The sequence below is a fragment of the Pongo pygmaeus genome, chromosome 9 (assembly GCF_028885625.2).
Source record: "Pongo pygmaeus isolate AG05252 chromosome 9, NHGRI_mPonPyg2-v2.0_pri, whole genome shotgun sequence".
NCBI lineage: Eukaryota > Metazoa > Chordata > Mammalia > Primates > Hominidae > Pongo > Pongo pygmaeus.
Window position 1 is genome coordinate 72,573,818 of NC_072382.2, and position 23,989 is coordinate 72,597,806.

General features: G+C 45.5%; 1 protein-coding gene across 2 annotated transcripts in view; it reads right to left on the reverse strand.

The window, feature by feature from the left end:
* Positions 1–14,638, reverse strand: part of STIM1 (stromal interaction molecule 1) — a 232,480-nt gene extending 217,842 nt beyond the window's left edge. For both annotated transcript variants that reach the window (XM_054440110.2, XM_054440109.2), the window contains exon 1: positions 13,864–14,638. In XM_054440110.2, the coding sequence (XP_054296085.1) occupies positions 13,864–14,002 (139 nt within the window). In that variant the 5' untranslated portion in view covers positions 14,003–14,638. The remainder of the gene's footprint in view (positions 1–13,863) is intronic.
* Positions 14,639–23,989: the final 9,351 nt, after the last annotated feature.

Below are 23,989 nucleotides of genomic sequence, written 5' to 3' on the forward strand. Positions count from 1 at the left end.
TGGCTCCGCCACCTTGGGAGAATGACCTTAAGTTCTCAGAGTTACAATTTCTTCATCAGTAAAATGAGAGCAATATCCACTTTAAAGGGTTGTTTTGCAGATGTAAAACACGTACAAAGGTGCTTAATAAATAGTAGCTGTCATCATCATTCTCACCATTGAAGTTATTTCAGTTGTCTTAATTACATATTTATCTCTTCAGAGATATGAAGTGTGAGTTCCAGTGACCTTTGCTCTTGTCAGCAAAAGTTTCTTGAAACAAGACCTCCACAAATTCGACCACCCAGCAACAAATACACACACAGACACACACTGCTTTCTAACCTGTGTGTGTGTGTTACACCTGAAGGCCATCCATCTCCCCTGGCTGCTGTATTTCAGAAGCCAGCTCTGGGAACTTGGCAAGCACAGACACATTTGTTCGAACATACACACTGTAGTGACGAGAGTTCTGAGAGCTTCCTGAGAGGCCTGAGATAACCCAGAGAGGCCAAACAGGAGCAGAGCTACTGAATCACACTGAGAAAATTAGAGGCACATGAGATTTGAAAGCCTGCCTGCTTGCCTGCCTGCCTGCCAGTGAGATTTCTGGTCATTACCTAGGTCAGAGATCAACACAAGGCAGCCAGGAGCTCTGTGTATATGGCCAACAGAGAAAAGGGTCAGATAAGCCCTCACTGGGCCGTGCTGACAGCATAGTTGCTTTTGTCTCCTCCATCACGTCTCCCAAGAGGCCCCTCCCCAGCGTCTTGAAGGAAAGCTGATGTGATGCCTGCTCAGGCTGGAGTTCTCAGCATCAGAGATAACATTTAAAGGAATCCAACTTACAAGGGACGTGAAGGACCTCTTCAAGGAGAACTACAAACCACTGCTCAATGAAATAAAAAAGGATACAAACAAATGGAAGAACATTCCATGCTCATGGGTAGGAAGAATCAATATCATGAAAATGGCCATACTGCCCAAGGTAATATATAGATCCAATGCCATCCCCATCAAGCTACCAATGACTTTCTTCACAGAATTGGAAAAAACTACTTTAAAGTTCATATGGAACCAAAAAAGAGCCCCCATCACCAAGTCAACCCTAAGCCAAAAGAACAAAGCTGGAGGCATCACGCTACCTGACTTCAAACTATACTACAAGGCTACAGTAACCAAAACAGCATGGTACTGGTACCAAAACAGAGATATAGATCAATGGAACAGAACAGAGCCCTCAGAAATAATGCCGCATATCTACAACTATCTGATCTTTGACAAATCTGAGAAAAACAAGAAATGGGGAAAGGATTCCCTATTTAATAAATGGTGCTGGGAAAATTGGCTAGCCATATGTAGAAAGCTGAAACTGGATCCCTTCCTTACACCTTATACAAAAATTAATTCAAGATGGATTAAAGACTTACACGTTAGACCTAAAACCATAAAAACCCTAGAAGAAAACCTAGGCATTACCATTCAGGACATAGGCATGGGCAAGGACTTCATGTCTAAAACACCAAAAGCAATGGTAACAAAAGCCAAAATTGACAAATGGGATCTAATTAAACTAAAGAGCTTCTGCACAGCAAAAGAAACTACCATCAGAGTGAACAGGCAACCTACAAAATGGGAGAAAATTTTCGCAACCTACTCATCTGACAAAGGGCTAATATCCAGAATCTACAAAGAACTCAAACAAATTTACAAGAAAAAAACAAACAACCCCATCAAAAAGTGGGTGAAGGACATGAACAGACATTTCTCAAAAGAACACATTTACGCAGCCAAAAAACACATGAAAAAATGCTCACCATCACTGGCCATCAGAGAAATGCAAATCAAAACCACAATGAGATACCATCTCACACCAGTTAGAATAGCGATCATTAAAAAGTCAGGAAACAACAGGCGCTAGAGAGGATGTGGAGAAATAGGAACACTTTTACACTGTTGGTGGGACTGTAAACTAGTTCAACCCTTGTGGAAGTCAGTGTGGCGATTCCTCAGGGGTCTAGAACTAGAAATACCATTTGACCCAGCCATCCCATTACTGGGTATATACCCAAAGGACTATAAATCATGCTGCTATGAAGACACATGCACACGTATGTTTATTGCAGCACTATTCACAATAGCAAAGACTTGGAACCAACCCAAATGTCCAACAATGATAGACTGGATTAAGAAAATGTGGCACATATACACCATGGAATACTATGCAGCCATAAAAAATGATGAGTTCATATCCTTTGTAGGGACATGGATGAAATTAGAAATCATCATTCTCAGTAAACTATCGCAAGAACAAAAAACCAAACACTGCATATTCTCACTCATAGGTGGGAATTGAATAATAAGAACACGTGGACACAGGAAGTGGAACATCACACTCTGGGGACTGTTGTGGGGTGGGGGGAGGGGGGAGGGATAGCTTTAGGAGATATACCTAATGCTAAATGACGAGTTAATGGGTGCAGCACACCAGCATGGCACATGTATACATACGTAACTAATATGCACATTGTGCACATGTACCCTAAAACATGTGCACATGTTTTATTCTTTTGTCTCCTCCATCACGTCTCCCAAGAGGCCCCTCCCCAACGTCTTGAAGGAAAGCTGATGTGATGCCTGCTCAGGCTGGAGTTCTCAGCATCAGAGATAACATTTAAAGGAATCCAACTTACAAGGGACATGAAGGACCTCTTCAAAGAGAGCTACAAACCACTGCTCACAACAATAGCAAAACGATTTAGTAAATTACAGTACATCAAAAAAAAAAAAACCATTTAAAAAGCCAGCAATCTTCACAGGACTATCCTGTCTCTCTGCTGCACAACAAGCCCAGGAGTGGGAACCATGAAAGGTTTCCTCCTCCGTTCCACAAGCTAGTCTCAGCAAAGTAGTGAAAGTTCATTCTGTTCATTCAGCTGCCTCAAATTTGACCTGAGGTAAACCCATGTGGGCCATGGAACCAAAGACAGGGAGCAGGAAGACCCAAGGAGGCCTTGCCTACAGGTTTCATGTCCTCTTCAAGCAAAGTTCTCCACTCCTACTGCAGCCACCTGCTCAGGGTAGTCATTGCTGTGGCAAACAAAAACTGCCAACCAAAGTCAATAGCCAAACCATCCCTCAGTATGACTGATAACTGTCACTGAGCACAGCTTCAGTAGGTGCTTAGTAAATAGGGATGAAGTACTAGGTCAGGCAGAAAAATAATCCCTACAGAACTCCTCAGAAAACCCACCATGTGAATTCTATCCCAGTCCCAGGGCATGCTTGTCTAACAGTTTTACAGGAACTGATGTCAAGTACTTGGTATTCTCCCTCCCCACCTACTCAATCCAAAGATCAATTCATTGTTATTCATTCATTTATTCAACAAATATCTATTGGGCACATACTCTCTGACCAGCACTCTCATAGGTACTGAGGATATGTACTACAGCCAACAAACCAGACATGGCTTCCTTAAGAGACAAGGAAATACACAAAAAATAATAATAATAATAAATAAAACACAGTTTTAATTTCTTTTTTACTTTTCTTTTCTTTCTTTCTTTACCCTCTCTTATGGTGCTGATAACTCCATTTTTCAAGTGAGGAAACTGTCGTTTGAGAGTTTGGGTCATACTGTCATACTGTCAGCAAGAACTCAAACCAATGCCCAGTGCTCTTAGGTACTAGCTTGCTGTAAAAGACATATCTTGAGAGGCCGAGACAGGCGGATCGCAAGGTCAGGAGTTCAAGACCAGCCTGATCAACATGGTGAAACCCCGTCTCTACTAAAAATACAAAAATCAGCTGGGCATGGTGGCACGCACCTGTAATCCCAGCTACTCAGGAGGCTGATGCAGGAGAATCACCGGAACCCAGGAGACGGAAGTTGCAGTGAGCCAAGATTACGCCACTGCACTCCAGCCGGGGGACAGAGCAAGACTCTGTCTCAAAAAAAAAAAAAAAAAAGACATAGCAAGCTGCCTCTTGTTGTAAGTGGCATAAGCAGGGTGTGAAGTGCACAGAGAGCACTGCAGATAGTAAGTGCTACCAGAGTTTGTTCAGAGGTCAGCAGTATCTCACAGCTAGCATTAGTGTCAGGAAAGACTTCATAGAGGACTGGAAGTAGGAATAAAGAAGGACAGGTAATAAAGAAAGACATTCTGAAGGAAGTTAAATGATGTAAGTAAAAACAAAAGTGAAGTAGTATAAATAAAAGTTTGTTCAGAACAAAGAAAAAAGCCTGGCTTGCCAAGAATGAAGCAAGGCAAACAGAGGGAGATGAAGTGAGTAAAGTGGTCTGGGGCTGGAACTCTGTCAGGAAAGCAACCACCACCCATAGAGAAATTTTAGAACCTGCACCTTCTCTATTCCATGCTCCCCAGCAGAAAACAAAAGTGTAAGTGCTGTTGGCTCATTTCCGGATTTTTCTTGCATGACTTCTCACACAAAAGAAACCTGGTCCACTCTGATAAACATGACAGGACCACAGCCATCCCTCTTCAAGTCTCACCTGGTCTAGCAAGTTGTGTCAACATAGGCAAACTTGTCAAATTGTCAATGCCCAGAGAACTTCCCCTTGGCACTTTCCAGGTGGCCACGAGTAACCCCACAAAGTTTTTAATACATTTACCCTGCCTGTGGAGGCCCCAAATCTACAATGGAGCCAGCTGAACGGCTCAATGGTGAGACATACAACATAAGGCTCTGGCCTGTCTCCTTCAGATGCCTATTCTGTACATCCCAGCAAACAGATTCCTCATTGCTCTGAACAGATATTGTCAAGAGAGTGGTATAGGGTACATATATTAGACACCATATGAAACAGATATTGCTGGGCTTCTTTTTCTGTGCCTAATATAAAAGCTCTCTAGCTGGATAGGTCCAAAGAAGGAGCACTTGACATTTGACTTTGTATATCCCTAATTCTACCCAGACCAATTTCTATGAACATAATATAATATTGTGAACTGCTTCCTGGTTCTCCTCTGTATAGGTCCCAGATCTCCTAACAACCCAAACAGGCTCCATTAGGGTAGACAGGCTCCACAACAGAGTGAGAACAACATATGAATGAGAATCAGAGAAAATTATATTCTAGCCCTGGCTTACCAAAACCTTGGGTAAGTTTGTTCTTCTGATATGTAAATAAGAAGTTTGGGAGAGATGGTCTCTAAAACCCCTTCCAGCTTTCACATACTAGGATTTCAGTCCTAGCACCTAACTCCAATGGCCTAAAAAGTCAGAATAAAGTTTTTCATCTGTCATTGTGAGTTCCAATTCAATGCCATCTACAAATCTAACTCTCAGACGCCAAGTTGGAGTAGTAAAGGCTCCAAAGTCAGTGGCTGTACAATGGGCTCCAGAATAAAAGTTATCAAACAAAAAAAGTTGGGAGGCAGGACTACAGCCTAGGATACAAAGCTAGTTTCTAATTGGAGCCCAGGAGTCCAGGGAGAAGGAAAAAAGGATAGGTCATGTCAAAGCAATGAAGTAATGCATGAACCAAGAGACACAATATAAAAGGGAGTATAAAAAGACTCCACAAGACTCTAGGTCATAAGCAAAAGAAGTCAAAAAAAAAAAACTAAAAGGCCACAGAACCTAGAAGCGATTGTTCCCCAGAGCATGGCCCTTGGGCAATGTCAGAGGCATCCTTTAAGATGATCCCTAGTGGTCCTTGCCCTCCTAGTGTTCATGCCCTTATGTAATTCCCTCACCTTGAGGATGGGCTGGACTTACTAACAAACACAATATAGAAGAAGTGATGGCCTATTAATTCCAAGATTAGATGATAAAAAGATGGAGGTATCCATCTTAGGCACTCTCTCTTGCGCTCTCTTGGACCACTTGTTCTAGAGGAAACCAATCATCATGTCCAGTATAGCCCAGTGTAGAGGCCCATATGGCAAGGAACCAAGGCCTGCCAACAACCATGTAAATTAGCTTAAAAGCAAACACTCTCCCCTCAAATAGAGTCTTCAGCCCCAGCCAACAGTTTGACTGCCATCTCATGAGAGACTCTGAGCCAGAGGTACCCAGTCAAGCTATATCCAGACTCCTGATGCACAGAATCTATGAGATAATAAATGCTTATTATTTTAACCCTCTCTGTTTTGGCATAATTTGTTATACACCAATAAGTAACCAATACAGTGGGGACCAGGCCCATTTGCTCAGCCATTTCAAGACTGCAGGTGAAGCTAGGGAGGTGGTTATACTCAATAAGAGAGTACAGCTGGAGCTAAGGTCAAATATTAGCACCCAGACTTTATTAACAGTCTCCCCATGGCCTACAGTAAGCCTTGAATAAAAGCCTGGTTTGGCCACACCAGAGTTATGCATGATGGCTGGGTATAGCTGAAGTAAGACAATGAAACTACAGTAGTCCTCTTTTATTCTCAGGGGATACATGCTAAGACTCCCAGTGGATAGCACCAAACCTATATCTACTATGTTTTTTCCTACACATACATACCTATGATACATATGTCAGCAATCACTCTTGCACTTTGGGGCCATTATGAAGTAAAATAAGGATTACTGGAACACAAGCACTGCAACACCAAGACAGTCGATCTGATCCCTAAGATGGCTACTAAGTGACTAAAGCACAGGTAGCCTATGGTAAATGAATACGCTGGACAAAGGGGTTGATTAACATCCTGGGCAGGACGGAGCAGGACAGCAGGAGATTTCATCATGCTACTCAGAATGGTGTGAAATTTAAAACTTATGAATTATTTCTGGAATTTTCCACTTAATATTTTCAGATTTGGCTGGGCACAGGGGCTCATGCCTGTAATCCCAGCACTTTGAGAAGCCAAGCTGGGAAGATCCCTTGAGTCCAACAGTTCAAGACCAGCCTGGGCAACACGGAAAAACCTCGTCTCTTCAAAAAAATAGAAAAAGTAGCCAGGCATGGTGGCACATGCCTGCAGTCCCAGCTACTTGGGAGGCTGAGGTGGGAAGATCACCTGAGCCCAGGAAGGTCGAGGCAACAGTGAGCCATGATCACACCACTGCAATCCAGCCTAGGTGACAGAGTGAGACCCTGTTTCAAATACATACACACACACACACACACACACACACAGACACACACACGCATTGTCTCAAATATATACATGTGTGGCCAGGTGTGGTGGCTCACGCCTGTAATCCCAACACTTTGGGAGGCCGAGGCAGGTGGATTATCCGAGGTCAGGAGTTCAGGACCAGCCTGGCCAACATGGTGAAACCCTATTTCTACTAAAAAATACAAAAATTAGCCAGGCGTGGTGGCAGGCGCCTGTAATCCCAGCTACTCTGGAGGCTGAGACAGAAGAATTGCTTAAACCCAGGAGGCGGAATTTGCAGTGAGCCGAGATGGCGCCATTGCACTCCAGCCTGGGCGACAAGAGTGAAACTCTACCTCAAAAATATGTGTGTGTGTGTGTGTGTGTGTACTTATAGATATACTTATATATGTATAAGTATGTATCTTATACACACATATATACTTTTTTTACCCCCAGACCTCAGTTGACCTCAGGTAACTGAAACCACAGATAAGAGGGGACTACTTGGCTGGGCACGGTGGCTCACGTCTGTAATCCCAGCACTTTGGGAGGCCGAGACAGAAAGATCACGAGGTCAGGAGATCGAGACCATCCTGGCTAACACAGTGAAACCCTGCCTCTACTAAAAATACAAAAAATTAGCTGGGTGTGATGGTCAATATGCAGTACTTAAAGGAACCTGCTCGGTCATTCTGATGTATATGCAACTCTGGAGTACAGAAGAGGTAGCACCTCCTGGGATAACCCTTGGCGAGTGAAGGTGAGGTGGTGGATAAATACTCCCCTCCTCTATCACCTGTAGAATGCAATTCTACAGAGCGTTCTACAAGGCTTCTCAGAGGGTCTCTAAGTGACACTGAGCCTCAGATGCTCACAGTGGTGTTAGCTCCATAGTACACCTGTCCATTCCCTGTTTCATTCTTCACAACTCCCACCCCTCATTTCTTGAAGTCACTTCTCCAAAATAAACTCTCTGCAAGTTCCTATCCCAGGTCTTACTTTTTAGGGGGAATTTAGGGTAAGACAAGGTCTTGGGATGATTTCCTGCTTTTAGCCCACAATTTTTTTCAAAGTCATTTGAGGATATTCAATGTATTATTATTTATACTTTGTTGTATATCTTAATATTTCATGATTTTTTTAATCAACAGTAACAACAACAGCAACAACAAAGCTCTGGAGGCCCAGTTTGGTCTCTTTTTTCCTCCCTAAAAGCCTGGCAAAAACCAGACCTGCTGAGTTTCCTAAAGAATCATTTCCCACAAAGGGAAATGTACCACAGCATGCCCACAAAGCCACTCAGCAATATATATCAAAGGCTACCCAGCAGGAAACCAGAGGGGCCCCTTGGGGCTGAAACCCAAGTCCTGTAGACACCTAGGAAACTACTCCCCTCCACAGGATCTCATCACTTCCTTGCCAAAAAGCTGTTCTTAACACGAAGGCGCCATATCCCTAAGGGGCCCATAGATAGAATTCAGGAGGCCTGTGAATTTGGATGGGAATGAAATTACATCTTTGTTTTCAATATTCTCTTACTGAAAGTTAGCATTTCCTTCAATTATATATGGAGCAACCAACCACAATAATATTAGCAATAACTGTGATTTTGTCATCAATAGAAATCAAGAGATGTTTACATATCATATTACATTGCTACAGATATCTCAAAGTATTATTTACACTCATCATTACTTCTAAATTATGGTAAAAAATAGAGGCCAGGCACGGTGGCTCACGCCTGTAATCCCAGCACTTTGGGAGGCCGAGGCAGGCAGATCACAAGGTCAGGAAATCAAGACCACCCTGGCTAACAAGGTGAAACCCTGCCTCTACTAAAAATACAAAACAATTAGCCAGGCATGGTGGCAGGCGCCTGTAGTCCCAGCTACTTGGGAGGCTGAGGCAAGAGAATGGCATGAACCTGGGAGGCAGAGCTTGCAGTGAGCTGAGATCGGGCCACTGCACTCCAGCCTGGGCAACAGAGCGAGACTCCATCTCAACAAAAAAAAAAAAAAAAAAAAATAGAACCACTACTAGATCACACATGACTGCAATCCTCCTACCTATGGGCGCTCATGTGAGGTAGCTAGCCAACAATGAAGCAACTCTGCCTAATTATCATCCAGCTACCAAACAGTGAAACCAGATATTTACAATGCCCCCTTTCCTCCAACCTCCCCAAGTCAGACTGCTCTCTCCTGTTCTCTTCTGCCTCCACCCAATCCCTCCTTTCCAGGAAGCCCTCTGCAGCCACCTAGTCTAGCCCAACCCACACAGATCTCTTTTACCCCTTAGCCTACAATGTCTATACTGCCTGATTTTGCACATCATTAAGCCTGTACATTATGTTGTATTTAATATTCCCTAAATATACGTGGCCCTACAAAACGTGGACTTCTTCAGTAGCCCTAAGTTCCTTCCATAGTGAAAAGCAAGCAGTGAGCACCCATTATTTTGACTTATAAATTGAAAAACTGATTTAAGGTCCCTGACTCAAATTTCCTAGTCTAGTTCTACTAATAACCCACCATGAAACCTCTAATGCCTCTCTGGATGCCAGTTTCCTCATATGTAAAAATAGGTGGGATGAAATAACTGATGTTTCTATCTCTTAACCTTTGAATTAGGCAGCCACTTTTCATCTCAAGATCTGAGAAAAATTACAAAGAAACTGTAAGGCCTCCCCCAGCTCTCCCAGGCAGGGTTAGTCACTTACTCCTCTGGGCTTCCCACAGATTTCTGCATGTATATACAATATCTCTATTGCAGATTTATCACAAAGTTTTGAGAGTGGCTAAAGTAGAGGTAGAGAGAAGAATCAGACAGCCTGGATTCAAACTCTGGCTTCCTTATTATCTGTGTAAACATGGGCAAGTTATTTAACCTCTCTATGATTTAATTTTCTCATCTTTAAAATGGGGACAATATAACACAGGATGGTAATAAGAATTTAATAAAACAAAATGTTTAAATAGTGCCTGACATATAGTAAGCTCTAAAAAAGTTAGTTGCTATTATTATCATTGATGTTATTGTATTAATCTGTCCTACAATTAGGTTCAGGCTTTAACTAGATCCCTGTTCTCCTCTCATTCTCCATGATAGCAGCCTGTTTATTTCTTCCATGCCACTTTCCACAAGATAATATGTTTATTTATGTGTTTATTGTCTGTCTCATCAACAAGACTGTAACTTCCATGAGGGAAGGAACATGTCTGTTTTGTTCATCCTTAAATCCCCACAGGAACATATGACCTGGCCCAGAGAAGGCACTCAAATATTAATACTTGTTTAATAAATACCACATGAGCTGGCATTGTTCAATGTTTGCTGAATCAATTAACCTAGCTAAGGGTGATTGTCAAAGCTGAGGCCTGGGAGCAGATTATATCCTGGCTACCCCAGGCTTAGTGTGTCCCCCTCCCCAGCCCCCAGTATTAGCTTCGGCCAAGCCCCACCTACCTGCTCTTGGCCCCAGCCCAGTTCCGGGAGCCACCCTCAGCTAAAATTAGCATAGCTACCAAGATGGCCAGGCCATTTATAGACTTGGAGGCAGCAGCAACTAGCTAGGGGCGGGAGACAGGGTTCTGGCCTGCCACTCCATCAGAGGTTGATTGAGAAGCCAGACTGCACTCTGCACAATGCCTAGATGCCTATCCTCCAAGGCCCTGTCCTAGCTACACTGAACTAAACCACAGTTCCTGATTAGAGGCCCTCAATACCTCCAACACTGGCAGCCATAACTCCAGACTCCACCTGAGGTCCCTGACGCACATTCTACAGAAACCATTGTTGTTTTCTAGAGTCTAAGGATGGTTCCAAGCATCCGTATCAGGCCAGCTTCAGAAACGCAAGCCCCAGAGTAGCACAGGCAGGCACGGATCTTTACTGAGAAAGTGACTTAGCATGGCTGGGTGTACAGGTATTAAAGAGCCAAAGGGTGACAGGAATGGCCTCTCCACGGCCCAATGAGAGATCCTCCTTGCAGAGCACTTGCCTTCACTGCAGGATCAGGCTTTCATAGTGTTTATTGTGTGCATGTTAAAGCCATAAGCATTTTAACTAAATCATTCTTAGGATCAAATATTTTAACTAACTAAAAAGAGACAGATGGGTATATACATCCAAAAGAGAAAAAATCAAATTCTCTGGGCCCCTGTAAAAGACTCTCCAGAGCAGAAAAAAAGTGCAGCCCTTTTCTTGGCTCTCAGCTACAGAGTCATCAAGGCCTGCCTAATTGTCAGAAGGAAAGCAACATTCTCCGGCCCTGCCTAGCACTCCTTTAACAGGACAGGACCTGAGAAGATGGAAGAAATCCAAGACTTGAGCATTAGAAGACCTGCCTATAAGAAAGGCCAAGCACAGGACCAGGTTTCTTCACCCATAAAAATGGTGACAATACCACTTGCCCTGCATTGTAACAGGGCTATTGTGAGACTCTGTTGGAAAAACAGCTGTGTAACTGTAAAATACAAACTGTAGAGAACACATAAATTGACTGGGTATGTTGAATCTGATTTTTAAAAGTAGTAGTTTTAAGAGCAAGTAAAACTCCTCCTGTGTTCTGGGGATACAGAGAGGCTGGAAAGGATGCAAGAGTTTCTAGTTGCATAGAAAGTTTCTCTCCAAACTCTTTTGCAGATCCCAGTGTATATGAACCACCTCTTTGCAAAAACAAGTCCTGACTGAGTCAAAGACAAAACCCCAGGTAGACCCAAGGGGAAAACCTACCACAACAATAGTGCTAGAACCTCCAGGTTTCCACAAACCTTAGGCATTCACAGCACCTAGGGTCTCTCTGAGACTTTCCTCCCTGGAATTCACTATTATTTTGACAACAGAAACCAGTTTCTAAACTGAGCAAGAGTAGGCCTAAGTGGTATAATCAGCATAGCCACGCCTCTGAAATATATGTTGTGTGAAGAATTGTCTCCAAAAGCTCAAGTCATGGGGTGGTCCTGAGGAAGGCTAGAATGCCTTTTACTTCAGGTAAAAAAAAAAAAAAAAAACCTTCCTAATAGCCAGCCAATGTCTACATTCAAAATTTCATCCCTTTAGCTTATGTCTAAAATATAGAACACCCACTCTCCAAAAAATATTCATTTTATGTCAGGCACTCATATTTTGGAGTGAAAAAAGACATATCAGTTATAAATAGGAATGTCACAGGGACAGCAAGAGATGATAATTAGGTCTACTTCACGGTTCAATCTACATTTGCCCACTAGTCTTTCCCTTCATAGCCCAATGAGAACCAAGCTTTCAGCCAGGTGTCAAAGGTCAAGGAGACTCCCTATGGAGAGACAGGATTAATAGGCAAGAAGAATCTATCTAGAAAGCAACAGCCAGGTATCCTACTTACACATGGGCAACCCTGGCCTCATTTGGAAACCAGACCCCTTGGAACACCTGGAACTTAAAAGGGTATTGCCCAATAAAGGGTCTACCACCAAAGCCAGCTTCTGGATCCATCCATGAAACTCCCCAGCCACCATGACCTATATTTCCTTTCCTGACTTGTATCAGCAGGTGCCCACTGAGCCATTCCCTCATTTGAACTTCCTTATGCTCAGAAACAACTCATCTACAAACTCTCCCCACGCTGCAGGTCACAGCTTTGGGCAGATCACAGCCAAAGGGTGAGAGAAATGGGAAAAGAGAACTGATCTTCTAAGCCTTATGTAAAATGACTGGATTTTAATAGAGTTCCTTGATGGGTACAGTGGCTCACACCTGTAATCCCAGCACTTTGGGAGGGATCCCTGCACAACACAGAGAGACAGTGTCTGTACAAAAAATTAAAAATAGAAAGAAAAAAAAAGTTAGCCAGGCCCAGTGGCTCTTGTGTTTAGTCCCAGCTACTAGGAGGCTGAGGCAGGAGGATCACTTGAACCCAGGAGTTTGAGGCTGTAGTGAGCTGTGATCACACTACTGCATTCCAGCTTGGACGACAGATCAAGACTCTGTCTCAAAAAAACAAAACAAAACATAAAAGTGTTCCTTTCTACTGCAAAAGTATACCAGGGCTCCTGCTGCCTGATAAGCCTTCACAACTGCATAGGAAAAACCATGACAGATCAAAAGTAGCATGGTTTCCTCAGCAAGCAGATTCAGGAAAAAAAAAAAAAAAAAAAAACCTGTAGCATGGAATTCCCACCCTCATTAGTCAGAAGAAACAGAATAAGTTAACAAGTGGTCCCAGGAATTATATCATGTCTATGTCAAGAAAAGGCCATTTAACACCCAAATAGGATTCCATCTAAGGAACTGCCTGGATATTCCAAATGCGCACAGCCAAGAGACAAGACTACCTAAGGGAAGGGTGGGACTAGGGTTCCCACGGTTGTTGGAATAGGCACACCTGAACACCAGGCTTTCAGGCAACAGAGTTGGCCCAGCCTTAACTTTCCCTTTCCAACATAAGTGGCCCCAACCTCCCCCATGCTGCTCAGTACTAAAACCGAATAGGCGCAATGAACTTATCATCTCACCAGGCCATTCTTCCAGACAAGTAGGCCTAAGATGGGGTCTTTCCTTGCTGATCTAAAAGGTCAAGTTGCCCCAAAGGCTTCTTCTCACTGCCAACAAAAAAAAATCCTGAGTAGGGGGGATGAGGAAAGTTGTTCAGGAAAGACACAGGTATTTGCCATGACTACTGACCAGAAAGAACTTCTTGGACCACTTGGAACAGGCAGTGCCATGTGTGGATCCTCCATGAACCTCACATGTACAAACCTAGATTTCAACTTGCCCACTTCGGGCCACTCAGTCCTGAGCCAAAGCCTCCAGCCCAGTCCGGCCCGCAGCAAGGCCTTACCTGCTGCAGTGGACTCCTCAGAGTTGGCCCCCGAGCTGGTTCCTGTCGCCTTCTCACTGTGACTATGGCTGAGGCTCTGGCCGTGGTGCAGGAGGAGTCCCCAGAGGAGCCACAGGGCAAGACGGACGCATACATCCATGACTCTAGGTCTCAGTCAACATGCGTCTGATGTGGACACCTCGGGATCCCAGAGGCAAAGCCAGGAGCCCGGGAGTGCAGCCGACGGCCTCCAGGCAAGATGCCCTCGCGGCTCCGCAGCTGTCCAGCCACCCGCGGGCCTGCCCCCTCCAACAGCCAAAGGTCAAGTGCTCCAAGTTTGGGCGCGGGAGGAGGGCTGGCTCCTCAGGTCCAATAGTGGGTCCGCCGGGGCTTCGGCGGCCTGAGCTAGTGCCGCTTCCGGAGACTTCGGGCAGGGTGGCTGCCGGGCTGCTGTCAGCTCCGCAGATTACTACACCCCTGCGGAAGGGGGCGGCCGGAGTCTCCGCGGGCACAGGAGTGGGGGAGGAAGAGAAGAGAAGAGAGGCGAGAAGGGGGCACCTGACCTCGCCCTGCCGAAGAGCGGCGAGCAGCAGAAGCTGGGGAGGGCGTGCGACCCGCAGGGTCCTGAAGGCGCGGGCGTCTCCGGGATCCTGGGCCTCCTAGGCCGAGGTCAGCGCCCCCGCCCAGTCCCGTGCCCAGGCGGCCGGCGGTGCCCAGGTCCAGCAGGCGGACGCACACCGGCCAGGCCCAGGACAGCGGCTCCCAGGCGGGCGGGCGGCGCGGGGCGGGCCCGGGGCGGGCGGGGGCGTGCTCTCCCGCGGGCCCGCCCCGCGCCGCCCGGCCCCCAGCGAAGCCCGGGCCAGCCCCAGCGCCCAGCTGGATCCCGGAATAACCGGTGAAGACGGCTCCCCGGAATCCCCGCCCCTAGCGGGCTCTCCCGGACCCCCGGCCCGCGCTAGTCTTTGCCAGGACCCCCCTCCCGCCCAAAGGATCAAGTCCCAGCTTCCCTTTCCCCCCGAGTGTCTCCAGCGCCAACCGCCGGCCGTCGGGCGGGTCCCTGACCCGCAGTTACTCAGGTAACTCAGGCCTGCGGCGGCGGCGACAGCAGCTGCCCTGCCCCGATCTCCGGGCCTTAGTGCTGCTCTACTCGCCTCAGTTCTAGAGCTGTCTAAACAGAGGCCCAGGACACAACGTTAGCCTCCCAGGAGCTGCCTGAGGCGACAACAGTCCGACCCGGCTCTGCCCGGGGGCGAGCTCCCAGCCCCCAACTCCGGGCCAGTTCCCAGGCTCCGCCCCCGCGCCTCGCCTGACAACCAATCGGCTTCCGCCTCTCTGAGGCTTGGGAACCCGCGCGCTTCGTCGCCCATGCGCAGCGGCCCCTGGTGAGAAAATCAGCGAACTGCAGACAGGACTTGCGCTCCTGGGAGAGCCTGCTCTTTTGCAGAGGGTTGGGGAGTGAAGCTAAGACCCGCCCCGGGGGAGGCCCACTAGGGCCGCTGGGGCCTGCGAGTGTTTTCTGAGGAAATGATGATGCCAGAAAGCAAAATGAAATGTCCAAACCACTCGAGCTAAAATTCCCCTACACATTCCTTGAGTCTGGGCCAAAGGGTGCCATATGCTTTCCTGACCCCGCCTCCCTTCCCCTCCAAGATAAGTGGGATGCCCTCCCTTAGCTCTCACAGCCCGTTTTCCTACCTGCCCCTCAAGCTCTCAGCCCTTTAAGGTTTTTCGGTGGGGCCTGTAAATGCTTCCTCCCTGCATCTCATTCTCCCAGCTACCTCTCTGGTAGAGGAGGTGTCAGCCACTTGAGAATGAGTGCGCCAAAGAAGACAGAGCCACGCCTGAGCCTCCTTCAACAAAGCCTGCACTTCCTGTTCTCTTCTCAAGCGTGCTGTCAGCAGATCTTGACTGAAACCTCTGTGCCCTACCCTGTCCTTGGCACCAGACGCAGGGGAAAGGATCAGGCCCAGTCCCTCCTCTGACTGACAGTGCTAAACCAGCTACCTGTTCTGAGCAAGCCCTTTGAAGACTGGGAATACGAATTTGCCCAACAGCTGCCTGGCTTAAGGGTTAGGCCGTTGATATAAAAATACATGGCTAACGTAACCTACTACCGCTATCCCGGCTCTGTTAAGCTCTTGTCACACTAGCCTTCGTTAAGTTCCTAAACACGTCAAACTCAGCCACCTCACAGCCTTTGTATCTGCTGTTGCTTCTGCCTGAAACACTCTCCCCTGCTCCCAGTTCCTCATGTAGCTGGTCTCTTATTCTTCCAGATACAGCTCAATGTGTCTCCTTAGAAACTTTTACTCTGCCCACCCCTTCAAAATCAGTCTGTGGCCAAAATTGGACCATTACATCTGTCTGCCCCTCCCCCAACAGATAGTGATTGCCACTTTTCAGGTCAGAGACTGTGCCTCATTCATCTCTGTGACACTAGGACCCAGCCATAGGCCCTGCACATAGTAAGTGCTCTGTAAAAGCTGGATGACATGAGTTAATTCACTTGAACACTCAGATACTAAAAACTAGTACTCAATACCGGAATATTGGAAAATTGACCAGAACAGTTGAACCCCGATCTAGATTCTCTGAGCCAGGGGTCTTAAATTCAAATGGCAAAATGGGCAGATAGGTAATTCAATTAAGAAAAGTAGGTAGGAGTAATAGGGAGTGGTGGGGACTGTGGAAAGCAGGCAGAAAGGTGGGCCTAGTATTGCTGGAGTGTCATTAAGAGAAGATGGGGCTGGGCACAGTGACTCATATCTCTAATCCCAGCACTCTGGGAGGCCAAAGTGGGAGGATTACTTGAGCCCATGAGTTCAAGACCAGCCTGGGAAACACAGTGGGACCCCCATCTCTACAAAAAAATTTTTTTTAATTAGCCATGAGTGGTATCTGGCATCTGTGGTCCCAGCTACTCAGCAGGCTGAGGGGGGATGATCGCTTAAATCCAGGAGCTCAAGGTTGCAGTGAGCCATGATCACACCACTGCACTCCAGCCTGGGCAACAGAGCAAGACCCTGTCTCAATTAAAAAAAAAAGAGAGAGAGAGAGAGAGAAGATGGAAATCTGGACTTTCATATGACATATCCTTTTTTAAAAAATATTAGCAATTCGTTTAAAAGGATAAAACCTTATATAGGTCACAGAAAACATGTCTGCAGCCCAGATTAATCACTCAGACTAACAGTTGATCATTTCTACCTAAGCCAGCTCTCCTGCCTGTGCATTCATTTGCCTAAGAGAACATGAAAGAAATGAGCAAAGTAAAGCATGTTTAACACAATTTCCTTCAAACTCGACTACAGCATTTCTTTTCACCACCACATGATTTCTTCAGGGTCATGGGTGCTTATCTATTTGGTACAACAAACAGGTCTTGGAGGCAGGAAGCCAGGGGTCTGTTACCAATTTACGCCAAGACCTTAAACCTCTTGGAAACTGTCGAATTTCCTGTGATGCTAAAATGGTGTCTAAGAACTAAAAATAGTTACTATGATGCACCAATTTCAATTCTGGGTGTCCACCCGGAAAATGAAAGCAGGGTCTTGAAGAAAATTGTACACCCATGTTCATAACAGCATTATTCACAACAGCCACAAGGTGAAAGCAACCTAAGTGTTCATGGATGGATGAATGGATAAACAAAATATGGTACATATGTACAATGAAATACTACACAGTCCTAAGAAAGAAGGAAATCCTGACCATGCTACAACATGGATGAACCTTGAAGACAGCCAGCTAAGTGAAATAAGCCAGTCACAAAAGGATAAATACTGTGATTTCATTTATATGAATGTACCTAAAACAGTCAAATTCACAGAGACAGAAAGTAGAGTAGTGGTTGCCAGAGACTGGGGAGAGGGGAGAGCTGGGAATAGTTTCAATTTTACAAGATGAAAAAAGTTTTGGAGATTGGCTGCACAACAATGTGAATGTACCTAACATGACTAAATTGTACACTTAAAAATGATTAAGATGAGGCCGGGCGCAGTGGCTCACGCCTGTAATCCCAGCACTTTGGGAGGCCAAGGCAGGCAGATCACGAGGTCAGGAGATCGAGACCATCCTGGCTAACACGGTGAAACCCCGTCTCTACTAAAATTACAAAAAATTAGTCGGGCATGGTGGCGGGCACCTGTAGTCCCAGCTACTCGGGAGGCTGAGGCAGGAGAATGGCGTGAACCTGGAAGGTGGAGCTTGCAGTGAGCAGAGACCGTGCCACTGCACTCCAGCCTGGGCGACAGAGCAAGACTCTGTCTCAAAAAAAAAAAATTAAACTGGCAAAATGTATGTTATGTATTTTTTAACCACAATTAAAAATAAAAATAAATGACCAGGCACCGTGGCTCACACCTGTAATCCCAACACTTTGGGAGGCCAAGGCCGGCAGATCACTTTAGGTCAGTGATTTGAAAACAGCCTGGCCAACATGATGAAATCCCATATCTACTAAAAATACAAAAATTGGCTAGGCGTGGTGGCGCGTGCCTGTAACCCCAGTTACTCAGGAGGCTGAGGCAGGAGAATCACTTGAATCTGGGAGACAGAGGTTTCAGTGAGCCGAGATCATGCCACCGGACTCCAGCGTGGGTGACAAAGCAAGACTCCATCTCAAAAATAAAATAAAATTACAAATAAATGGTACCTGGGAGCCAAAGCCACAGCCTGGGCAACAGGAAGAACATTCTGGTGTCTTCTCTGCCTCCAAGATCACAATGTGACACTAGAAAAGTCAGTTCTTCTCTGAATTTCAGTCTCCCCAGCTATAAATTGGTCACCTACCAGATTATTGACCCAGAGCAGCTTTAATATTCTACAAAATAAAAAAATTCTGAAACCTGATGGATCTTCCTGGATCAGAATCTGTAACCCTCATCTCTATAGCCCCTATGCTTCGTCCTTCTAAAAGTGTGACCCTTGCAAGAACCCAGGTATGTACTAGGGCTCACACCTAAAATCCTAGCACTTTGGGAGGCTGAGATGGGAGGATTACTAGAGCCCAGGAGTTTGAGACCAGCCTAGGCAACATAGTGAGACTCTGTCTCTACAAAAAAATACAAACATTAAGTTGGCATGGTGGTGTGTCCCCGTAGTCCCAGCTACTCAGGAGGCTGAGCCAGAAGGATGGCTTGAGCCCAGGAGGTCGAGGCTGCAGTGAGCTGTGATTGCCACTGCACTCCAGCCTGGGTGACAGAGCAAAAATCTGTTTCAAAAAAAAAAAAAAAAAGGACCCCTCACCATATTGTAAGCCTCAGGAGGAAATAGAGAGCTTTCTCCCCATCTCTCTTTTTATACCTATGCAGTATATCTCCCTTGCATTAATCTTAGGGCCTTGCTTAGATGTTCTGAAGATGTTGGCTAAATCAAATTGGATTAACCAATTCTTATGCCTCTATTCCACTGTTTACAAGAGTTTTCACGTGTATTATCTCATCTCTTCCTCACAGAAGCTCTGCTAGATAAAACAGGGGCTACACAGTGGTCCCCATGTTGACCTGAGGTCAACTTCTGTCCAAAAATAGGTGAGTATGGGGGTCGGGTGCAGTGGCTCACGCCTGTAATCCCAGAACTTTGGGAGACCGAGGAGGGCAGATCACCTGAGGTCAGGAGTTCAAGACCAGCCTGGCCAACATGGTGAAACCTGGTCTCTACTAAAAATATAAAAATCAGCAGGGTGTGGTGGCACGCGCCTGTAATCCCAGCTACTTGGGAGGCTGAGGCAGGAGAATCGCTTGAACCCAGGAGGCAGAGGTTGCAGAGAGCCAAGATTGCACCACTGCATTCCAGCCTGGGTGACAGAGCGAGACTCCATCTCAAAAAAAAAAAAAAAAACCGGGGGGGTGGTGAGTATGGTACAATAAGATATTTTGACAAAAAGAGGAGAGAGAGAGACCACAATTGATCTATTTTATTATTAGTTATTTTTGTTCATCTCTTACTGTGTACAATTTATAAATTAAGCTTTATCATAGGTATGTGTATAGCAAAACAATATATATAGAGTTTGATACTATCTGCAGTTTCACGCATCCACTGGGGTCTTGGAATATATTCTCCACGGATAAGAGGGGACTACTTTACTCATTTTAAAGATGAAGAAACTGAGGCTGAGGAGATAAAGTGGTAGATGAGAGCCAAGCTTGCTTTCTTCTTTGCGATTCCCTCCCCATCCTTCAAGTCTCAGCTCAAATGAAATAAAAGCATCCATGCCCTGACCAATGATGATACCTTATCATAAATCAAGGGTTATGATTTTTAGAAAAACTCAAAAGCTCCACCCCGCTTTAGCACCTTGCCTGACTTGCCCTGTCTCTTCAGTCTTCTTCTATACCTTAGAGTACTTATGTAATTTGATTATGATTTTTTTTTCAGACAGGGTCTTTCTCTGTTACTCAGGCTGGAGTGCAGTGGTATGATCATGGCTTACTGCAGCCTTAACCTCCTGGGCTTACGTGAGTTTTATTTTTTGAATAGGAATATTCTTTTTATTTATTTATTTATTTATTTATTTATTTTTAGAGACAGGTTCTCACTCTGTTGCCCAGGCTAAAGTGTAGTGGTGCAATTATAGTTCACTGCAGCTTTGAATTCCTGGGCTCGAGCGATCCTCCCACCTCAGTCTCCCGAGTAGCTGCGTCTACAGGCACATGCCACCATGAGCAGCTGAATTATGATTATTTAATAAGTATATATCTTCTACATTAGCCTCTGAGCTCATCAAGGGCTGCATTTTATTCATCTTTATATTTTCACAGTCTAGGTTGCCCATTACATAGCTGGTACTCAATAAACATTTCGCTAAGTGAATAAATTAATGATGTGTGTTCTGTACAGCAGCGTAACTGTCCTTTCTCCACAGTTACCAATAGCTTTCATTCAGAAAATGAGGGAGACTTTGCTAGAAATAATAATTGAGAGTCCAAAATCTGCTCAGAAAAGTTTAGGAATCCCCTAGTTTGGGTTGCATTATTAGTAGCGCTCCCTGGTGTCCAAAAATGGAAAGTATAGCTATCGCTGAGAAATTGCCCAAGGTCTGGGTGGGTAGAGAGTGAGGAGAGACCTTAGCTTCTAGCAACAACTTTTCCTAGGCTAGTTTTACACAGAGAATCATCTCCTCATCCAGAGTCAGTTCTAGAATCTTGCTTGCAATGTTCATTCATTCAATATGTCTCAAGAGGGATTGGTACAGGAACAGGTGAGGGAGCACAGAGGAAGGACAAGTAACAGTCTAAAGCAGTCAGGGAGGCTGTGCAGACTCACAGATTGGGGTGTGTGGGTGAGTAAGTGGGATTCTAGGATCAGACTGCCTAGATTCACATCCAAGCAATGCTGTGTGACTCTGGGCCAGTTACTCAATCTCTCTGCCCTCTGATTCCTCCATCTGAAAAAAGTAGGATTCTGTAAGGCTTAGATGAGTTAATAAGTGTAAAACAATTAGCACAGTGCTTCGCGTAGAGTAATGTGCTCAAAAAACATTGGCTTTTATTCTGCAAGGAATTTCAGAGCCATTAAAGAATTACACCAAGATCAGGTAACTGTGATTTGCAGAAATTATTCTGGCAATAGTGTTGAGAAAGTATTGGAAAAGGTAGGAGCTGGAATCAAGTGACATGTTCTGACAGACCTGTGCTGATAACCCACCTCACCGCTGTGTGACCTTGGGCAAGACCTGAAGTCTAATTTGGACAATAATGATGGGAATAGAAAAAGGTTCAGATTTGAGAAATATTTGGTGATTGATTAGATGACCAGGTGAAGAGGCAAGACAGATCAAGTTTAAATAATAGCTATGGTTTTGGAAGATACTATTGTGTGCTAGATATTATGCTAAACATGCTACATTCAATCATTCATTCAACCAATATTTACTAAGCAAAGTATTTCCATACCAGGCACTGTTCTAGGCACTAGGAATATAGCACTAAATAAAACAAGCAAAACTTCTTGCCCTCCTGGAGCTTATATGTTATCTCATATAATGTATATCCACAGCAATCCTGAGGTGTAACACAATTTAGATTCATCTTACAAAAGAAATTAAACAATTTTGCTATCTGTGAGGTTTTTTTTGTTTTGTGTTGTTTTTGTTTTTGTTTTTGTTTTTGTTTTTGACAGAGTCTTGCTCTATCACGCAGGCTGGAGTGAAGTGGCATGATCTCAGCTCACTGCAACCTCCACCTCCCTGGTTCAAGTAATTCTCCTGCCTCAGCCTCCGAGTAGCTGGAATTACAGGTGCACACCACCATGCCCGGCTAATTTTTGTAATTTTTTTTTTTAGTAGAGACAAGATTTCACCATATTGATTAGGCTGATCTTGAACTCCTGACCTCAGGTGATCCACCCACCTCGGCCTCCCAAAGTGCTGGGATTACAGGCATGAGCCATCTCACCTGGCCTATCTGTGAGTATTCTTATCTGTAAAATGGAAATAATATTACCTGCCTTATAGACTTGTTATATTTATTGAGTTAATACGTGTAAAGCATACGTAAAACATATCTAAGTTGTTTTCTTAAATTACTATTCAGCAACTTCTCCAGGATCACACAGCAAGTAAATGGCAAAGATGAGAATTGGGGAAAATTTCCCCAGGGAATCCCGAATCAACTGGGCAGCTATAGTTGGGTTGCTCTTAGAATACCAGGACTGAGGAAGGAGAACTTTCCCAGAGGGGCATTATGCCAGATGATGTGGGTACCACCACTGGGCTTGGGAAATGTCAAAGATGCAAAGCTGTCCTGGAGGCAAACAGGACAACTATTGTTCTGCCTGCCTGGGAGAAGGGACCCTCTTGGAAGATAGGGCATGGCCATTGTCCACACACCCTTCATCCATTTAGTTCCTTGAGGGAGTCAAGAACAAAAGATCGGCCAGGCGTGGTGGCTCACGCCTGTAATCCCAGCACTTTGGGAGGCTGAGGCAGGCAGATCACTTGAGGTCAAGAGTTCAAGACCATCCTGGCCAACATGGTGAAACCCCGTCTCTACTAAAAATACAAAAATTAGCCATCATGGTGGTGCTCACCTGTGGTCCCAGCTACTCGGGAGGCTGAGGCAGGAGAATGGCTTGAACCCAGGAGGTGGAGGTTTCAGTGAGTCGAGACTGCACCACTGCATTCCAGCCTGGGCGACAGAGCGTGACTCCATCTCCAAAACAAAAAAAAAGAAAAGAAAAAAGATCAGAGGTTTTGACTCTAGAACTTTGTTTAATTTGTCACCTCTTTTTAGTTCTTTCTGCTGTCTCCTGTCTGGCCCATCAAAGCCCACAAAATGGGATATTGGACTTGTTTTGGGGGGCAGCAATAAAGAGGAGTAATGAAAAGGAGGCCAGTCACAGGGGCTCATGCCTGTAATCCCAGCACTTTGGGAGGCCGAAGCAGGTGGATCACTTGAGGTTAGGAGTTCAAGACCAGCCTTGCCAACATGGTGAAACCCCATCTCTACTAAAAATACAAAAAAGTAGCCAGGCACGGTGGCAGGCAACTGTAATCTCAGCTACTTAGGAGGTTGAGGTAGGAGGATCGTTGGAACCCGGGAGGTGGAGGCTGCAGTGAGCTGAGATTGTGCCATTGCACTCCAACCTGGGCTACAGGCCAAAACTCCATCTCAAAAAATAAAAAATAAAATAAAGGCCACGCATGGTGGCTCACACCTGTAATCCCAGCACTTTGGGAGGCCGAGGTGGGCGGATCACTTGAGGTCAGGAGTTCGACCAGCCTGGCCAACATGGTGAAACCCTGTCTCTACTAAAAATAGAAAAAGTTAGCTGGGCGTGGTGGTGCATGCCTGTAATTCCAGCTACTCAGGAGGCTGAGGCAGGAGAATTGCTTGAACCCAGGAGGCAGAGGTTGCAGTGAGCAGAGATCGTGCCACTGCACTCCAGCCTGGGTGACTCTGTCTCAAAAAAAAACAAAAAAAACAAAAGGAATAATGAAGAAGAAACTGTGTTCTACTCCTGAGGCTGTCTGAGAGAGGGAAGACCAAAGGATCAAGAGGAGCCCCAAGAAGGCTGAGTCCCCTGGAGCCACAGCAGAGGCAAAAGAGAATTCAGGTTTAAAGGTAACCTAAAGGGGCTGGGACTGGGGCTAAGCCAAGACCCCTGTGGATCACTGGTGAGCTCCAGGAGCTGGAGTTCAGTG